Below are 21,707 nucleotides of genomic sequence, written 5' to 3'. Positions count from 1 at the left end.
ACTTCACCCACTGGTTCAGGGTACTGCCACCACCGCGGTTACCATGGGACCGTGGAGCCCATTAACTGACTAATCCTGCGAATAAAACGGTTAAACACACGATATTCTGTCTAGCCAACAACAAACAAACAGTAGCGTATCTTCAGAGACCCGGGATCAGTTCTGTGTGTGCTGATAAGCAGGGTAGCAGACAGTGAATGACTTGGAGAAAGTCGTTTATTCACGCAATATAAATAATTAATATATACAGACAATTATTAAAATCAACAATTATTAAAACAGTAATAGCCAGTATGAAAAATAAAAGAAGGGAGAAAAATACTTAGTTCCTGGAAAGATGTCCTTTTTGTGGGAAAAATCAGTTCTGGATTTCAATCAAAGTTCAGAGTTCAGACCAGGTGGATGCCAGCATATCCTCAAGCTGGCATCTGATGAGTGCAAGATGTTTCAGTCTGGAGGACACTGAGTTTGGGTCCTCAGCCATTCTTATGCCCCTGCTTCAGTAGGAGGGAGTGAGGGCGGGGAGCCATACACCCCCTTAGAAGATGAGCCCTCCCCTTATCCTGGGGGCTAGAAATCATATCTACCCATATATGGGCTCTATCTCACAGAACCGTACAGGTCAGGGCAGATTTATTAACATTTTCAGGTCTGTCTCGATTTACCCAGCGCCCTGATACCAGACATGAGGGGTGGGACCCCTGTGGTATCATCAGGGCATTTTCAAACTGCCTAACTGGCAGTCCTTACCTCAGAATGTTCTGAAACTTCCTCAGAACCAGCACCGGGGCTCATGCTACACTTCCCCCACGTTTGGCGAAGCTGCCATCTCAGGAACCCCAGAAATATGACAGATCTGGGAAGTTATGGATTATGCTATGAGACTCAGCAGCTAGAACACATCCTGAATAAACCTAACAGCTGGCTTCCCTTTGATCTTTACCAGTGAGCAAGGTGTCAAGACCTCCCGGAGATTTGTAGCCTGCCTGGCTGCACCTAGGCATCCTGATCACCCCTTGGTTAATTAACATCTACATGAGATCAGCTAGGTGTCACCTTATACCTGATGGATGGGCCATCCGCACAGCTTGAAGCCAGGGACTCTCTGGGCCCAGGCTCATTAGCATATCAAAAGAGCCATCCAGCCTTTAGGATGGTGCTCTCTCTGCTAAGAAAAGGACTTCAGCTCCCCCTACACACTCAACCCCGATTGTATCGATTTGAAGCGCAATCGATGCAGGGAATCGAGTGCGATCGCTTTTTCTTCACGGGCGGTTCCAGGACGCGCCTGCGGCCCCGCAACCGTCCGTGACAGTCACCTATTCCCTCTGCTCCTTTCTGTAGGCAGGGTCAACTCTGTGTTCACAGAAATGGACTAGCTGCTGCCTCCTCCCATCTCCTTCCTGACTACTTGTGGAGGGTTATTGGGTAGGAGGAGGAGTCTGGACATATCAGACTGCTGATCAATCCAACCAAGGTGTATCTGACATTAGCACAGGAGGTCAGCATTGCAAACCCAGCCAGGTAGTATAAATGAATAATGCAAAAATGGTTTACGTGCACTGCACAAAATTTAGTGTGAATAGTGTATGTAGGGCCCATTTACAGTATCAGCGCTACTAAATACTCATGCATGAGTTAGGGCCCTGTCACATGGGCAGCTGACAAGCAGTGAAGTCACCACCTGTGAGCTGCTCTCCTGCACCAGTTGTGGTAGAGTGTGGGTGTCTATGCACCCTCTGGAGAAAAAACACAGGAGACAGGGACAGGAGCCCAATAGTGTAATATGTCAAACAAAAGATGGATATAGAAGATGGAAACAAGACTACTCACAAAGGTGGGTTGCAGTGGGGCAACCAACCACAGGAAGCAGGTGGAGACAACAAACCCGACTCCACTCGGGATGACCCCTAGGGATCTGGATGCGGTCGCTCTCCTTGGAAAAAGAAGGGAGACAGATTTCTACCGTGGTTACCCACGTGTGTTCTGTCTCCACCCCTCAGACCATAAGGTGTGGGGGTATGGAATGCACAAATTGATTGAAAGAGGCGCCCTGGTGGTTTATAAAAGCACTTAAAAATAGTTTAAAATCGACAAAATATTTTGAGGTGGCTTACCTCAAAGAAACAAAAATCTTTGATGAAACAAAAGATTTTATTGGTAGCACAGGCAACGCGTTTCACGGGTCTGAGCCCGCTTCCTCAGGCCAAATAACAGTGCCAAACTACAAAGATATGGTCAGCATAGGGAGCCTCCCTATGCTGACCATATCTTTGTAGTTTGGCACTGTTATTTGGCCTGAGGAAGCGGGCTCAGACCCGTGAAACGCGTTGCCTGTGCTACCAATAAAATCTTTTATTTCATCAAAGATTTTTGTTACTTTGAGGTAAGCCACCTCAAAATATTTTGTCGATTTTAAACTGTTTTTAAGTGCTTTTAATATCCACCAGGGCGCCTCTTTCAATCAATTCCTGCACCACTTGGGCACTTGTTGGTGCCCGGTACCGGCGCTATACAGGAAGCCCCCCAGCATGGCCACAGCCTCACTCAGACTCGACATGTCGCATTCCTCCGCTGCCCACTAGCACCACCGCATGTCAGCACTTGACATGCGTAGTGTTACAACCACTGCTATTCGGCTGCATTTAAATTTCCCCCGAATTGCACTGGTGGGCAGCAGACAGCAGGCAGAACTGCTCGGCTAATGCTCAGTTCAGCCATCCGTCTGAAAGTGGCCTAAGTAGCTGCAAAAGATTGTTGCACATTTTGAACACCTGCACTAACCCATTTACTGGTGGCAAACTTTGACATTATCAGCTGAAAATTTGTAAGAAACAAATTAAAATGGAGGTGGCTTATGTACACATAAAGTAAGAAATCTAAAATGAGGTTCAGCTAATCTCTGCTAAAAAAAAACTGAATTTTTTTTTTTCAATCGAATCAGTATTTGACAAATGCACAGCTAGCCGTGTGCTATCAGTCTATACCTGTTTTATGTCGATTTTTCTTAAAGTGTGCTTCAATTGAAGGAGTGTATTTGCACTGGCCACACAAGAGTTCACACACTGCACATACCCAGTAAATTGCCCGTTCACGGTTTCTTTTCTTTGTGCAGGAGCGATTCCTATTACTAAGTATGCACAATTTGTGAACTCGCGCATGTCCAGTTGAAATCCGCTCATTCTCAGTGACGAGCACTTCCGAAATTGATGATTTATAAAATCTCTCCAATTGGGCCTCGGGCAATAGAGGAATTGGTAAGAGCTTCCAATTACATGTAAAAGTTAGGGACTTCTATTTATTTAAAGTGTACCAGAGATAAACATACTTAAAAGATTTATACGTACCTGGGGCTTCCTCCAGCCCCATCCGCACGGATCGCTCCCACGCCACCATCCTCAGTCTTCTGTACCGGGTCCCGTACCCTCAGCCAGTCAGAGCAAGCGCACTGCGTAACCTGGCCGAAGTTACAGGACCCGGTACAGAAGACGGAGGACGGTGGCGTGGGAGTGATCCATGCGAATGGGGCTGGAGGAAGCCCCAGGTATGTATAAATCTTTTAAGTATCTTTAGCTCTAGTTTTCTTTAAGAAAGATCAGTTCAGATTTTCTTTAAAGGAAACATCCAAGGAATTGTGAAAAAAGATCAACTTACCTGGGGCTTCCTCTAGCCCCTGGCAGCCGTCCTGTGCCCTCGCCGCAGCTCCGCTTCCAGCCAGTGGCCTTTGGGTCCCTCTGGTGCTGATGCCGACCTGGTCGGCATCTACTGTACCTGCGGGAAGCTATATAAAGGTACATGTAAACAGACTTTTTAGTCTGATGTCTGTACACACATTTCTTATCTTCTGTAACTAACTTAAGGTGGCCACACACCCTACAATTTTTACATTTCTTTTCTAAAAATACAAGCACATTTTCAGGAATTACTTGGGTCTCTACATTGACAATTTACCCTACACCATTCAATTTTCATAAACCTTGATTCTGTACATCTGATCGATTTTATCGAATTTCCATAAAATTGGATAATTTTATTGTATCGTGTGTGTGGTCATTTTGAGTTGAGGTCCACACTTCACATGCATTTTGCGAATGTCTGAAACCCCTTTCGATTACATCCAGTAAAAGTCAATGGCGAATTGCACTTCTTTTAACATTTATGTTTGAACATTCGCATTTTCACATGTGAAAAAACCTGTCTTCTTGCAGCATAAATTCGCACATTGCATGCAAGTTCCCATTGACTTTCATTAGCTGTTCTGAAAAGACACATGAGAAAATGTATGTGAATGCAAATGTGAAAAAATGTTCAGTTTTCCGCGATAATAAATAGGACTCTGGCTTCAGTGTAGGCAACAAGCAATGAGCCACGCCTGCTAGTTTCAGACAATCACTCTGTTTCCCTGACTATAGCGAAGCTCTGCCTCTCCTTCCTGCCCCATAGGAACTGCTTGGCGGAGGAGGATGGGGGAATCCTCTGGAGGATCCAGAGACTTCCCTCTGCCAAGGTGTGTAGCCATTTAGGACACTTTTTTTCTTCTACAGGTTTCCTTTAACTTTCATTGATGTGCTGTTTTTCTATTATTGGCTGTGTTTTTTAAGAAGAATCTTTTTTTGTTTTTAAATTAGGATCGGTCCAAAAGAATTGTTTGATCACTGCGCAAAGTGTAATTTATGTCTACCCTTGAGCTTCAGAGGAAACCATAAGGTAAGAGATGTATTAAGAGATTTCATACTTGCTGCTTGGAATCTCACACCCACTCAAAAGAGAGGAATCACCCTTTTGTTATTCTGGGCCACAACTGGATGTCACATTTTACTACAAGCAGCAGAGTTCTTCTCTAGCACCACCTAGTGGACTTAGAAAGCAACTGATAAAATGGCTTTGCTGCTTTCATTATCAATTCTTCAGCCATACTGCAGGACTAGTCTGACTAGATAAAACATGGTTTTGCTGGGATTTCACCTTCTACAGTATATATTGTGAATTTAGAATGCCTGCTGTATTTATTTCAGGTTGAAATACGGATTGTCTGTTGTACAAATGTGTTTTTTTTAAAGATTCTTTTATTTTAAAACATATAAAGAAGAAATACAAAGACATTTGTCAGGAATATCAGGCAAATTGTAACAGGAATTGTGAATGACATACAAGAGCAGATTTATACATTCAGGTAGCTATGTGGCAATTGCGTAGATAGGTCGTCGCCCAGTGCGACTCCCTCAGCAGGTATGTTGGGAAACCTAGTTCTTCTAATAAAAGCAGTAATGAACTGGGCTAAAACCATAGACAGGGTATAATGTAAAGCGAGCGCCGCACACCAGACCAGACTTTTATAAGGATGTCAAGGTTACCCTGGGCCCAAAGGGATCATACACCAGGGAACCTATACAAGTGGAAGATGGACTCATCAAGTGTGCCACGCCCACAGACCACAGACCCATAGCATACTTAGGTAAGGCGTATGGCCAGGAGGCCCTTATATATTTTTATATATTTAAACCCTCCTGACTAAGTAACATGAATATGTGAAAGAAAGGGAAAGAATAAGGAAAATAAGAGAGGAAAAAGAAGAGGATAAGAAAAGAGGAGTAAAGGTGGTTGCGGAGAGAATCCAGAGCAGTCCGGTGAGGAGCCCCATAGAGAAAAAATAGGTACTCCCTACTTGCCAGGGGAGAGACAACACAAAAGTAAACCCATATCCCACAGAATATAAATGTTATCTATCGGTTAATTATTCAGAAGTGTTAGGTAACGTTGTGTCTCTTGAAATTCAAACCATCCGAACCAGGTTTTCCAGTATTGTTTGTGTCTATCCTGTAAAGTGGCTGTGAGATCTTCCATTTTTTGTGTTTGGCCTACCAATCTGAGCCAATACAAATGTGTTTTGATCTCATGTGCTCATGGCTAACCATCGGGGACTACTCATTTTTCAACTACCGCAGTCTAGTGTGTGTACAGAGCTTAAGACTGCAAGGCAAAGACTGATGGACAGATAAGTTTTGGATATTACACTCAGGGCTGTGGAGTCTGAGTAATTTTGAGTACTAGGAGTTGGAGTCTGAGTCGGTGGTTTCAATAAACTGAGGAGTTGGAGTCGGATGATTTTTGAACCAAATCCATAGCCTTTGTAAAAATTAGACTAAGGAGTCGAGGAGTCGTAGCAATTTTGGGTACATGAAGTCGGAGTCAGTGGTTTCATGAAATGAAGAGTCGGAGTTGGATGATTTTTGTACCGACTCCACAGCCCTGATTACACTGAAAAATGATACTATGGTGTACTGCAAGTAAAAAACATATTTCATACTGAATGGAGAGATATATATTGGCATTGCTAGTTCTGGTTTAAAATGTAAAAGTAGTAGGGCAAGACATTCAAAAAGTAGTCTTAAACTTTCCCTGCCACTTACTGACCTGTAAAAAAAGAAACACAAAACTAAAATGTGTTTATATAGGCCATCTTGAAGCAGACGATTTGATGTCATTGGTAGTTTGGGCACCCTGCGCTAATGGTGAAATGTTTTCGATATGCGTTTGGATAGCTGAGAAGATTTCGGCACAGTGGCAGTAGATTAGGTGCCAGAGCTGCAATTGAAGGTGTGGATGCTATGTACAGCACTATGGAAGATGTTAGTGTTATATAAATAAAAAATAATTATTAAGCTTTATTAGGGGACTATGGTCAAGTGTGAGGAAGTGAGATTTTGTTAAGGAGAAATATCCTAGGAGAAACATATCAAATGTCCATTTTCTCACTTCAGAATTGTACAATATTTTCAGAAGCAGAAGTGCATTTTTCAGCAGTCACATATTTTACGCAAAGAAACACTTTACTAAAAGACCAGTTACATGAATTAATTAATATAAGTGCATAGGCAACAGGAGGGGGGGGGGGGGGGGGGGTCCATTGCAATAATGGGGGTGGATAAAGATAAAGATCAAGGAGGGAGTTCGTAACAGTAATAAAAATGTTTTGTTAACTGGAGAGATTAAAGTTAGGTGTCAGGAAAGGAGTTTCACCAAGGGGTGAGGTTAGGGATAGCAGTTCGGAAAAGCTATTAAAGTTAATAATAATAATTTCCTAGCACCCTTTTTCCACAGAACTAAAAGCACCATCTGCAAGGATCATGCATTATGATAAGGTTGGGAAAATATTTGACATTTTTGAAGATACCCAGAGATGAAGTCTCTTGGCCTGACTGTGGGAGCGAGTTGTAGTTTGCGGAGGGTAGGGTGCCCATAAGAGTGTTCAATACCAGTGGTTCTCTCGGTATCCAATGTACAGGTCATTTGAGGATTGCAAGTTCTGCTAGCAGATCTTAAAATGGATCCCCCATATTCCTAGCAGCAGAACTGTGAAGTTGTGTGAACCTTGGGGAGTAGGGGAGTACAGGACTTCTGGTGATCCTATAAATATGGCATTGCAGTATTTCAGGAGGCAATTCAAGAGTGCATGAATTGGCTTAAAAAGATCATCGAGGACCATGAGGTGTTTGACAAGTGATAGTTGCTTTCTTGGTATTAGCTTATCTTCCCACCTCATCCCCAAGTCGTGCACAGTATTTGTACTGAAGGGCTTCTCACCCAATGGCTAGGGTGAAGTAAGCAGATTACTGTGTCTCAGAGCTGGGACAAGGTCCTCCAGCACCCAAGGCTGGGACACCAAAAGTGCGCCCCTCCATCCCTCCCACCCCAGCCTCACACACTGATTGCTATTAGACAAAGAGGCACCCCAAGCCCAACACCTCCCCCACCCCCCTTCCCATGCACACACACACCTTAATCTCTAGTTATCTGGCTGGCAGTCACTGCTATGTATTCCTTTTTCTTATTTCTCTCTGCTTCAGACACAATAGGGGAATGATAGCTGAGTGAGTTGTGCGCCCCCTGCTACACTGCGCCCTGAGGCTGGTGCCTCTCTCGCCTCTGCCCGGCCCTGGTGTGTCTTGTCCATCTTGTGGAGGTCTCGCCACTAGCACCTCACGTTGTTGAAATTGACCTTCAAACTGTTGGAGATCTTCCAGTTGCTCTAGACAGGCATTAATCGATGATGGTGCAATCTGCACGCCTAATGTTAAAGTGTATCAGAGCTATAATATGCAAAAAAGATTCATACATACCTGGGGCTTCCTCCAGCTCCATCCAATTGGATTGCTCTATGCACGAGAAGTGCGCTGTTTGCATATCTCTCCTGCAGCCGCTGGAGAGATACGTAGAGGGCGCACTTCTTGTATGTAGACTGGAGCCGACTGACGGCAGTGACGGGACCCAGTTCCCGGCGCTGCAGACAGCGGATGACTGCGGCGTGGGAGCGATCCGAGCGGATGGGACTGGAGGAAGCCCCAGGTATGTATAAACCTTTTTTTTATATTTCAGATCTAAGTCCCTTTAAAGGGAAGGTCCAAGCAAAAAAAAAAGAGCTTCACTTACCTGGGGCTTCTACCAGCCCCATGAAGCCATACTGTGCCCTCGTAGTCACTCACTGCTGCTCCAGTCCCCCGCTGGCAGCTTTCTGACCTCAGAGGTCAGGGCCGAATTGCGTACATTTTTACACATTCCCGCTAGTGCAGGAACATTAACGCATACATTTTTACGTGTTAGTGGTGCAACACGTACATTTTTGTTCCTGCACTAGCTAGAATGCGTAAAAATGTATGCAATGTGGCCCTGACCTCCGAGGTCAGAAAGCTGCCAGCGGGGGACTGGAGCAGCAGTGAGTGACTACGAGGGCACAGGATGGCTACATGGGGCTGGTAGAAGCCCCAGGTAAGTAAAACTCATTTTTTTTTTTTTTTTTGCTTGGACCTTCCCTTTAAGGACAGACATGGTCTTGGCTGAGCTGCATTGCAATATGTTGGCTGAGCTGCATTGCAATATGTTAGAACATGGTTCTGCATTTTATTTCCCACTGCTACAGGTAGACTGGAAAGAGTGGAGTTGACAATAATTTGGAATACCATAAGCAATCGGGACAGGTTTAGAATAGCAGGAACCTAGACATACCAGCTGTGACCTGCCAGCAGGAACAATTGGCACCAACTGAGAGCATTGCCTTTTAGAGCACAACTGTCCTGCAACCAATAAATTAATTTTCCATGGTCCACAGTATGAAAAGACACAGACAAGGCTATTAGAACTGTACTTTTACCCTTCTTCCATTGCTTACAGTAGGGTAGTTGCAACACAACTGGTATCAAATATAACAATGTACATATACATATATTCCAGTATAGATACAGGAAAACATACACTGAAAAAGCATTAGCTGCAGTAATGAATGAACTACAGTAGTAGTTCATTCATTACTGCAGCTAATGCTTTTTCAGTGTATGTTTTCCTGTATCTATACTGGAATATATGTATATGTACATTGTTATATTTGATACCAGTTGTGTTGCAACTACCCTTTTAATAGCATTTAGCAAAAAAAATGTATAGTAGTGGTTTTGATTTTTTTTTTCTGTGCCTGTATTAATTTGTGTAAAGTTGGATTGATCAAGTCCTTTTTTTTTTTTCTTCTTCTAGTGCATAGAAAATGTATCAAGACAAGACTGTCCAATTTGTTTAGAAGTAAGTACTGTAGTATGATAAATAGATACTCTGCAATGTGCCTTAATTTTCCTTTCTTTATTGATTACTGTAATACATTTTGGTGACAGACAGTATCGGTTTACGTGTTCAGTAGTTGTAGATTGTGCACAATGATCTATGAACAAAAGTGTTTGTTTTTTTAGTATAGCATTAAGGAATATGTCGGGTATACCGGTATTGCTTATGAGTGTGTTCCTATCCCTCTTCTATTAGTTTTAATTAGCGCCATGCAGGGTACAGCTTTGGCAAAGGTATTGCACGATTTTCAGGAAAATAATTTTCCTAAAGAGTATTTTTATGGTTGAAATACTCTCCCTATCCAAAATGTTATCTTGCATCAAACAAGTTTTGTGTTGGAAATACAGTGTTTCCAATTAGATCAGCTAAGGTCCTTTCACACTAGTGTTGCAGATGTGCTTGCAAAAACACATACCGTATTATTTGCACCACAAGAAGCACCTGACCATAAGACACAGGTTTATAAGAGGAAACAGCAAAAAAAATTCTAAACCAGTTGCATCTTCAAAGTGCAGGTGAAGTCTTCTGGAGCGTTAAAACAGGGCTGGTACCAGGTGTGCCCCGCTACAACGCTACAAGTTAAAAGTAATCCACCTCATACATACAGTACACACACACACACACACACACACACACACACACACACACACACACACACACACACACACACACACACACACACACACACACACACACACACACACACACACACACACACACACACACACACTATACATACTATACATATGCATACATCACACACCTACCTTATACACATGCATACAAAAATGCAGTAGGAGCTGCATTTAGAAACATTGGATTGTACTCGGTGTGAAAATGTTATCTTAAACTTCTATTATCATGCAGGCACCTTTGTGATCAGGAAAATGAAAGCAATGAGATAAACGCACTGCATGGCATTAAGTGTGTTGACCATTAATCACTTGTTTTGCTGATTGTAAGGCAGCCACCGTATAGAAAAAAATTGCGGTAACATTTTCTCACTGAATGTATTTAGAATTTTGTAAGATGCAAACATTGGTCATTCTGCTTTTTTCTGGCATTCACAATTATGTCCAATGAAAAGACGATGCGACAAAAATGCATACTACAATCGAAAAGCTCTTAACATTGCGTTTTGTGTGAAAAGGCCCTTGGTACCATAATAGTATGCAGAATTGTTCAGGTGCTATATCTATTTTTTGTGTATAGTGTAGCTAATGGGTACTGTGTATATATACTTGAAATATATACCCAATTTTATTGAAGAAAATAAGGGGTCTGCTTACACTAGGGACACCCGATATTCATAATCAAAATTGCATATATACAATTCTTTGCTTTATTTCCCACAGGCTGAAGATAGACCATAGCTACTTGTCATAAGCTGCTCTCCTTTTCCAACCGCATGTATTGCTCTCTCCTCCTGTCTGCAGCCATCTCCCGTCGGGTCTTCTGTTACATCACTCTAGCCTGAATGGGAGATGGGAATAGATATGTGTGAAGCCACCGAGAGAGAGAAAGACAGATTAGAGGAGAGGCAATGCAGCTCATAGGCTGTACTTGTTGTTAATATACTTGGGGAGGGGGAGCTAGAGAGTCCTGTGCATGTGGGAGGATGTGTTTATACTTGTGCAGGTTGGACGTGTGCATTATTTGTGGAGGGACATGGCTGTAATTGTTAGGGTACCTGGCATAATTTTGTTAAGGAATATGGCTACAACAGTTGGGCAGAGACATAGCAATAGCAGTGGTGTAATATGTGCATGTGAGAATGGCGATACCTATAGGTAGAGGCATGAGTATACTTGTTAGGAATGGACAATGAGATGCAAATAATTCTTTGATGCAGGGTTATGCAAATGTATGCTGCAAGAAAGTGGACCAATCAAATCCTGCCAAAGTGAAATTCCATTGGTCCATTTTCAGGCTGCATAAATTTGCTTGATCCAACACCAACTCAGAATTATGTGCATCTCCTTGACCATATTTACTACTTGTGTTTCTTCTTCGCTTATGTAGAAGTTTTCACATTTTGTAGCTTGAAAAGCTGGGGGTTTGACTTTTTAATCAGGCCCACCCTATTATTTAATGTAGCCCACACATAGAACCGAGCTACTACTGTATGTGATTGGGTTTTCACACTCCTTTAAACACTTTACTACCACAGGTTGTTTCCCTTTAAAAACTAGAGCAATTTTCACATTTCACGCTCCTCCCATTCTATCACCAATAACTTAGTCATTCCTAAATTATCTTCATTTTGCTTTTTTGTGGGACAAACTAGGCTTTTTTGAGTGGTATTTTTGCTGAGAATTATTTTATTTCCTATGCTTTTTAAAGGGAATAAGAAAAAAAATTGAAAAAAAGTAATTCATATCTCAGTTTTCAGCCATTATAGTTTGAAAATAAAAAGTGCTACTGTAGATAAAACCTGCACATTTTAATTGCCCATTTGCCCTGGTTATTACATTTAAATTATGACCTTAGTACAATATATACTAACAATATTTTATTTGGAAATAAAGGTGTATTTTTATGTTTTGTGTTTGTTTATACTAACAATAATATACCTTCATGGCATACATATAAAAAAAAAACTGAGTCCCTAAGGTAACTATGTTTTTTTTAATGCTGTCACTTTATTTTTCTTTTACAAGTGTTTTATTTTGGAGACTATGGGGGAGGGTGTAAAAGGTATTAATAGGTGATTTTTTTTTTTTTAAATGTATTTTTAACATTTTATCCACTAGATGTCCCCACACTTTATCCTGTTTACTTATAACTGTACACAGGGAGTCTGTGTGTTTGTTAATGTTTACAGTGATCATTCATTCACGGGCACTTTGATCGGTTTTGGGATTACATATTCCCATTCACTGATCAGTGCTTGGTGGGTTAGTAAATGAGCGGTGCGCAGCAATGGAAACAAGGAAGTGTGTATGTTTTGTATGTATGTATGTGTATATATATCTCCCTGGCCCTATGTTTTCAGGGTGTACATACAGTATACAAACCAAGGATCCAGAGCTGGTTAATTCTTGAAGAATATATTTATGTATTTTTTTATTTACCTTAGTTTCTTAAGGTTAAATTGGACCTAAACTCTTGCAGTGAGCAAAGGAAAACCGAGAAATCCACCCTGTGTCCACCGTGTGTGAGTGTGTGTGTGTGTGTGTGTGTTTATAGAGAACAGCCTGTCTAATTCTCCCTTCTCAGCAAGAAATCAAGTGTAATTTGAGAACTCAGCTCTGTGCTGCAGGTGTGCCAAGTGCTAATATGTAAACACTGGAAGTTAACTCTTTATGTGCTCCCATGAAACCAGGAAGTAGACACTGCAGGTTTGTTGGAGTTATGTAAGGTGTAACAAAAATGGTTTTTTTTTTAAAGGTCATTATGCTGGTGCTTTTTTTTCTTTATTTTTTTTTAGAACGGAGAGGACGTTTTGGGTCTAGGTCCGCTTTAAAGGTTGTTGAACCCTGTTCAAATTCATATTCCTGGTAGAAACATTGTCAGTTTGAGACTGTTCAATACTTCTATTTAACCTCCTTGACGGTTATCCCGAGCTCAGCTCGGGGCAACCTGCGCAGGAGGATTTCTCAGGCCCCGCTTTGCATAATTTTTTTTATTGCACGCAGCTAGCACTTTGCTAGCTGCGTACATATTCCGATCGCCGCCGATTCGCCGCTACCCGCTGCGCCCCCCCCCCAATCCAGACCCCTTGCGCAGCCTGGCCAATCAGTGCCAAGCAGCCCTGAGGGGGGTGGATCGGGATTCCCTCTGACGTCGGTGACGTCATGCGACCGGGGAAGCCTAGCAGGAAATCCCGTTCTGAACGGGATTTCCTGCTTACTCTGATCGCCGGAGGCGATCAGAGTGGGTGGGGGGATGCCGCTGCGCAGTGGCTATCATGTATCGAGCCCTGGGCTCGCTACGCGATTAAAAAAAAGTGCTGTGCTGTCCCCTTGCCGCGGGAATTGGACCGGCAAGGGGGTTAAACAATTTGTCCACTTCTTAGACTTATTTTTTATTTTGACCTCTTATGCGATTGAGCCTGATACGCCTGATATACAGCATGAAACCTTTTAAGTCCCACTCTCTCGTTATACTTTTACGTTACCTGAAAATGATTAGATCCAATAAGCATTTATATGTTTCAGAGTAGAGAAATGCTCCTAGAACTAATAAGGGCAGAGCATTAACCTGATTTTCCCCAATTTTTGCACAATACTTTTATCCTATGATCTGCCACTTTCTGTAGACCAGGATCTGTGCAAGCCTCTCTAGTGACTGAGCCACAATTAGCCTAGTGATTTCCCCCAACTTTCTACATTCACTTTAAATCGGTATTGTCACCATAAAAATCAAATTTCAACAGCAACTGGTCTGAGTATATTAAGTGATAAAGATGCTAATCCTGCATTCAAAACTTGCAAAACTTTTTCTGCTGCTATGATTTGGAGTTATCACATACTTAAAGAGAAACTCCGACCAAGAATTGAACTTTATCCCAATCAGTAGCTGATACCCCCTTTTACATGACAAATCTATTGCATTTAACAAACAGACCACCAGGGGGCGCTGTATAACTGATTTTGTGATGAAACCCCTCCCACAAGAAACTCTGGTACTGTGGTACTCTGGGCAAACTGCCACAATGTAACAATGTTCACAGACAGGAAATGGCTGTTTACAGATGTCTGTAACAGCCAAAACAGCTAGGAGCAGCTACATAACCTGCCCACAGTAAAAATGTCACCATGTGATAAATGTCAGAATGTAAATCGGGGAGAGGAAAGATTTTACAATGAGCAAACACTGAGTAAATCATTTATACATAATTATTGTAAAAATGAAGCACTTTTTTATTACATTATTTTCACTGGAGTTCCTCTTTAAGGAGCACTGGCCCTTTAGTAGTCAGTGCCAAACAGTTGAATGCTGGGGGTTATTTTTATCTATAATATATTCCTCCTCTTCCATTTATTTCCCTGCCTAGCCTATCTGAAACATGATCCCCTGCTCATTTGTGTTTACAAGCAAGGTTGAGGTGACTCAGCGATTGGAGTTGAAAAGAAAAAAAAAGTGCAGTTCCTAGTATACACCTCAGTGGGAGTGTCTGAAGACTCTGGGAGGAGGGCAGCTAATGAATACACAATGAGCAAGAGAAGGGAGGAGGGAAAACAAGAGTCAGGGAGGTTATGATGTCAGCATTAGCTTGGCAAGATGGCCACTGCCTAGAATAGGATTCTCTGCTTTTCCTTTATAAAATTCTCAGGAATCATTACGTGGATAGCACAATACATCTGTTATGTAAGTAGAAGTAGTATTTATCTACTTTATATATGTATTTTTTATTTATAGGTTAGACACCCATGTCTCTTGTTCTTTATGATGGATTTCAAATTCCTTCTCACCCAGCCTAGTTCACACTTCTGCTTGTCAAATACTTCTTTTCCAATAAGCTATGTCTATAATAATCTAGAACAGTAGAGTGTGTCTGGCATCATTCAGTTGCCTGAGGTTGTCAATTCAGCTGCACTAAAGCCCCATCTACACAATACGATTCTTTGCGCAATTAGATTATGATTCTATTTACGATCCGATTAAATCCGACATGTCCAATCGGGATTCGATTCAATTCGATTTGCCATTGTTTTGCAATGGCAAATCGAATTGAATTGAATCTTGATTGGACATGTCGGATTTAATCGGATCGTAAATAGAATCGTAATCGAATCGCACAATGAATCGTATCGTGTAGATAGGGCTTAAGGTGACAAGCTAGGTGCTGGTATTAGCAGTGACGTGGTAGAATATTGTGCTTTATATCCTGACACCATATGATTTCAATGCAGGAGATCAGAGTTAAAAAACCTAGTCCATCCAGTAGAGTCAGAAAACCTGATGGATATATTCACTCTAGTTCGCATACATACAATAGATAATAGTGGCCCAGTCTGGTAGATGGTTGATGCCTCCCATATTCAGAGATTGTTCAGAAAGTAGCATGTCTATTTACCACATTATTTGATGTCATTCAAATTTCTGTGGAAATCTGACTACCAACCAATCAAACTGTTGCACATGCATATTTTGTACAACTTGATGCATTAAAAAGCTATGCAACTGCCGATTTCCTGATGGTCCTTCCTCTACCCAGTAAATTAATATTTATTGCCATGCCTGATAATGCTCTTGATCTATACTGAAATTAAATAACTGAAAAGTCATTGATCGGGCTTGCGAGGTAATTAGATCACTGGCTGATTGTATTAGAATTGATTGTTATTGGAAAAGATCACCCAGATAAGTAGCATTGTTTGATTGTATCACTGTAGTTTTCCTTTATGACTATAAAAGCCTGCTGAAGGATCTTGTTGAGTTGCTGAAGCATGGAGGTGAATATGTATTCAGAACAGTGCAGTAAAGCCCCTTACCAAACTATAACTTGATATATTGGCACAGAATTTACCTTTTCATATTTTCTGCTGAGAGGCAGCATTTCATGGGATTAGCCACAGATGGAGTGTTAGCAGATTCTGTTAATAACAGTGCCAAGGTAATCCGTTTCATTTTCAGTTTATTTGTTTATGATATGAAATGCAAGTAGAGGATGTCAGATGCAAGACCACGTTTTATGAAAACAGACAGAAGTGTTGCTCAGTTCCCTAGTGCAATGTGTATTAGACAAAATGAATGATCTGTTTTCACAAATTTATAGTCCGCTTACCTTGTCATAATAAAATCTAGAATGGCTCATTAAATATAATGTCATCTTGCTCCAGCTGTAGATCTATATCCTAATAAATCTTTCTGCCTATGATATAAGGCAGTGGATCTGATGAACTTTATTAGACAATAAATATGAAAGCATTTCCTAAGTTGTGGTACCTTTTTTACATTCATGAAAGCAGGGTGTCTCCTGGACTGTGCTAAATGTTTCTTGATGTCAATTTATTTACTCTATTACTTTGCAAGGTGAACAGTGCATCTGTAAAGACTCGTACACATTTGCAACTTAAAGGGAAGGTCAGAAGAACTTAAAAATAGTAAATCCACTTACCTCGGGCTTCCTCCAGCCCCTTGCAGCCAACCTGTTCCCTAGCCGGAGCTCCGTTGGCTCTAGTCCCCTCCGGTGCAGATGCCAGCCTCGCCAGGTCGGCATCTTCCTGCGGTCCACTGTGCGGCTCACTGACATCATCCGGGCTGTTCTGCACAGGCGCACGACTTCTGCGCCTGCACAGTACAGTCCGGATGACGTTAGCGTGACTCTAAGAGCCAATTGTGCAGTTGGCATCTTGCGCCAGAGGGGACCCCGGACCACCATCGTGGAGCTGAGCTACGGCGAAGGCACAGGGCCGCTGGCAGGGGCTGGAGGAAGCCCCAGGTAAGTGGATTTTTTTCATTTTAAAAGTCCTCGGATGTGTCCTTTAATGCACGATCAGCCGCATGACTTGTTGTTTACATGGCAAGTACGTACACATGCCGGTCAACTAAACAACCAACTCATTTAAATACAGCGAGTACACCAACATGTCCGCAATCAAAAACAAGTTGTTCAAATGACTTCTTTACACATGGCCAACCTGCACGATAGATGGGCAGGTTGATCTGCTGGTTGGATCAGACAAACCGCCTGTTATCAGTTGGATGTCTTGGTGTTTGCCAGTGTACACACGCCCAGCTGTCGGCCAACAGACCAAATTTAGCCACTTCAGCCTACAGCCCATTTTACCTTAACATCAAAAGCCACTTTTACCTGTCAGCGCGCCTTCCATTAATTTGGACATAACTTTATCACTGCTTCTCACACACGAATGATCTATAACTTGTTTTTTTTTTGTTCACCACAAATTAGGCTTTTTGTGGGCGATACTTGTTTTCAGTAATTACTTTATCTTCTATGCATTTTATAGGCAAAAAATAGAAAACATACACTATGTTTCCAATTACATCCTCTATAGTTTTAAAATAAGCAATGCTACTATAAAAAAAACATTTTATTTGTCCATTCGTCCCGGCTATCACAACATTTAAATTACGTTCCTAGTAAAATGTATGGAGGCAATATAATATTTGGAAGTAAAGGTGTATCTTTTGTTTTGGGGTTTTCTTTGTGTCAATTGCAAGCCCTTATGTAATAAAATAACAGTAATATACCCTCATGACATATGAAATCATATTTTCAAGGCAGCTGCAGCCTTCACTGGAACCATGCCATTAGTAATAATGCTATCCATAAAAAATATGTATTATTGAAAACTTACAAGCTTTCGTAAACACAGGGACCCCCTTGCCTTCATTAGTAAAGATCTCAAGAATATGTCGTATCTTCATAGTAAAAATATAAATGTGCTTATGAATTGCATCTCATAATGGCTGATGCATTCACTTCTGGCAGCAAAATTTCTTTAAAAAAGACAATGACTGCGGGGTGTACAATTTTTATTGAAAGATTGTAGTAGGAGGAAAATATGAATCATTACATTAGTGAGAAGTTATAAAATAGAAGATAGATTAAGAAATGATTGATATGCATCATGTTATTCTTTCATGTTGTTTGAACCTCTGTGAATGTGCAGGTCATCTTTGCTGCCGGCAGACATGAAGAAAAAAAAAAAAACAGACTGCGCCAACTGCCATCCTATATAATAAAATCCCTGTGTCTCAGCGTCCTGTCCGTGTGTGTGTGTGTGTGTGTGTGTGTGTGTCCCAGCTTCCAGACTTGACAGTTTGCTGTCTAAGAACCTCATTGCATTGTGGGAAATAACAACTTTTTCCAACTGCCTTAGCAAGTAACATCTCCCTGTGTGCATATACTTCGGACAGTGGTGGGAAACGGGTGAGCAGGACGCATCGGTATGCAAGGTTTAGCGGTCGTGGCCTAGCGCACCGTTTTTTAACGGGCGGGCCTTTTTACTAGTTATTTATAAACACACCCACTAACATTTATTATAACATATTTATGAAGGAAATGCTTGCTTGGCAGTTGGAAACAGCTTTTTTTTTTATCACAATGCAACAAGGTTCACAGACAGAAAACTGTTGGGGCCATGACATCACAATGTGGGAGGGGATTCACTGCAGTATCAGCCATACAAACCCCAAATATCTTTTTGAGAAAAGGTAAAGATTTCTCATGGTAAAGTGGGTATCTGCCACTGATTAGGATGAAGTTCAATCCTGAGTTAAAGTTTCTCTTTAGTGCAGGGATTTTTGCCAGTGAACATTCTAAATCTAAATTGATGCTGGAGATGCTATCTATGAGCATTTTTCACCACTGTGGTTATGGCTATTTTCACGCATAGCGCGGTGTGATTGTCCTGCAGCATGATAGCCCAGGGCAGGACAATATGGCCTATTTCCCACACCCTGCGGCAGCTCAAAAATGGAGGGATTTAAGGTTTTAAGGCGCAAGTCCAGCCACTTTTTTAGACTTTGATGGAAGCAAAAATGTGCTGCATGAGTTTGTGAGTAGCATACATGCAAAAAGGTTGTGGGGCACCGTGGCACCGGGTGAAGCCAAAAAATGGCTCTCCCTGCTATTGCAAATTTCCCGGCGGCATTAATTACTATTGCCCCTCCAGGCCGCCAGGGCTGTGGAGTCGGAGTGGGGAGTCCGAGTCGGATGATTTTTGTACCAAATCCACAGCCCTGGTAAGTATTACACTAAGGAGTCGGAGTCGAGGAGTCTGAGCCGAATTACATCTTATCCCTGAGTGGCTGTAGAATCTGTGCAAAAATCATCCGACTCCTCAGTTTATGAAACCACCGACTCCAACTCCAGGTACCCAAAATGGCTCAGACTCCTTAGTCTAATACTTACCAGGGCTGTGGATTTGGTACAAAAATCATCCCGACTCCTTAGTTTATGAAACCTCCAACTCTTGACTCCAGGTCCTCGAAATTGCTCCGACTCCACAGCCCTGTTTGTAACTACCACGTGTAACATGCTTGAGAGGAGGCCTGCAACTCTGGTCCAAATAGAGGACAGTTTGGAGCATTCTCACCATATGTGACACAGAGCCATCAGCCGAACAGCCTCTGAAACAAGCAGGAGAAGCATTACGATAAATCAGCAACAATCTATTAAATAAACAGAGTGGAGAAGAGAATTTCTAGGCAAGAATGCATCCACTGCACTGCCCATATTATTTCATCATTGGTTTTACAGAGTAGCAAAAGAAAATATGAGAGACCACAATCTAATAAAGTATTTTGTTTGCAGGATATCCATACATCCAGGGTTGGAGGACGTGTTCTCCCTTGTGGTCATCTTCTGCACAGGTGAACTGCTGCTTTGTTTGATTTGAATGTAGCTTAAATTACCTTGTTCTCATTGACATTAAGTCAGTTTAGAAGTGGCGCTTTCATGCACTTCCCATGTCACAGCATTGAGCACTTGCTAGAGACAGGCATGTGCCATTGCTGCCGCAAACTTTTTCAGATCTGATGTAAGGAACAGAAAAAGATTGATAGATGTGTACTATTATCAATTTATATACTGTAACATCAACTTTTTCCATGGGACTCAACAATAATAAATAAAATAATAACCAGGTTGCCTATATCTGCATTTGCGATGTACGGCTCTGATCTGGCTGTCACAGCCACCTGCTGTGGTATACATATGTCTGCATGTGGTAAGAAGACTATTCGATAGCCCAAGGTTTAGGACACTGTAGGTCCTATGTTGATTCAGACGTTAATGTGGACTGTTTTCTGGAACTTAATTGGTTTAATCTCCATACTGACCATTAACAGATTGCTGCTTTATTTAGACTCCCACTGATCAGACAAACCACAACTGGGGTTGAGCAGCCATTTTGTTTTAGGCTGTTTATACACTTGCATTAAAGTGTACCTAAAGTATTTTAAGGGAAGGTTCAGGGACTAACTAAAAAAAATAAAAATCCATTTCCACTTACTTGGGGCTTCCTCCAGCCCGTGGCAGGCAGGAGGTGCCCTCGGCACCGCTCCGCAGGCTCCCGGTGGTCTCCGGTGGCCGACCCGACCTGGCCAGGTCGGGCTTCTTCTGCGCTCCATGGTGCGTTTCACGCCGGCGCGATGACGTCATTGGACGTCCCCCGGGCTGTACTGTGCAGGCTCAGAACTACTGAGCCTGCGCAGTACAGCCCGGAGGACGTCCGATGACGTCAGCGCGCCGGCGTGAAACGCACCATGGAGCGCAGAAGAAGCCCGACCTGGCCGCCGGCCTGGCCAGGTCGGGTCGGCCACCGGAGACCACCGGGAGCCTGCAGAGCGGCGCTGAGGGCACCTCCTGCCTGCCACGGGCTGGAGGAAGCCCCAGGTAAGTGGAAATGGATTTTTATTTTTTTTAGTTAGTCCCTGAACCTTCCCTTTAAAAAAAATCTAGATAATTACCTCAGTTGAGTGAAGCCTCTGAATATTTCAGAGGTTTCCCTGATCTTCTTCCACCACCCCTGTTCCAGTCCCTCTAAACAGATTCAAAAACCTTGTAGATTGCTTCTCATGGCCACGCTCCCATCCATGTTTGAGCGGCCGTATAGGGCATGCGGACCATCCAGAGGCTCCCTACTACTTAGGTGGGTATCTGTTATTTACTTTTTTTATCCTTACAGGTTGCTTCAATGGTTGCACCAGGTAGCGTGTTTTTGTATTAATAAAGAATGAATGTGGTGGGTTTTGGTACAATTTTTTGCCTTGATTTTACTATATGCCCCTTCTACCTCACACACCATATTAAATATTGATCTTATCCATTTGCTTTTATCAGTTGATGACAAAGACAAGACAAATAACATTTGTATTGCGCTTTTCTCCTGGCGGACTCAAAGCGCCAGAGCTGCAGCCACTAGGATGCGCTCTATAGGCAGTAGCAGTGTTAGGGAGACTTGCCAAAGGTCTCCTACTACTGAATAGGAGCTGGCTTACTGAACAGGCAGAGCTGAGATTCAAACCCTGGTCTCCTGCGTCAGAGGCAGAGCCTGTAACCATTACACCATCCATTACACCATCCAGCCACTGTATCCAGTTGATCTGTTTCTTGAAATCATTCTAAAGTTATGGGTTTCGACAAAGCAATATACTTTAGATTGTACAACCACTGAGTA

At 42.3% G+C, this 21,707-nt stretch overlaps 1 protein-coding gene across 2 annotated transcripts in view; it reads left to right on the top strand.

The window, feature by feature from the left end:
* Positions 1-21,707, top strand: part of RCHY1 (ring finger and CHY zinc finger domain containing 1) — a 53,243-nt gene that overhangs the window by 15,347 nt on the left and 16,189 nt on the right. For both annotated transcript variants that reach the window (XM_068233084.1, XM_068233095.1), the window contains exons 4-6: positions 4,629-4,707; positions 9,526-9,570; positions 19,841-19,899. In XM_068233084.1, coding sequence (XP_068089185.1) covers positions 4,629-4,707; positions 9,526-9,570; positions 19,841-19,899 — 183 coding nt within the window. The remainder of the gene's footprint in view (positions 1-4,628; positions 4,708-9,525; positions 9,571-19,840; positions 19,900-21,707) is intronic.

The sequence above is a fragment of the Hyperolius riggenbachi genome, chromosome 1, assembly GCF_040937935.1.
Source record: "Hyperolius riggenbachi isolate aHypRig1 chromosome 1, aHypRig1.pri, whole genome shotgun sequence".
Classification (NCBI taxonomy): Eukaryota; Metazoa; Chordata; class Amphibia; order Anura; family Hyperoliidae; genus Hyperolius; species Hyperolius riggenbachi.
The sequence above is the reverse complement of the archived record's forward strand: the minus strand, read 5'-3'. Positions and strand labels throughout refer to the sequence as shown.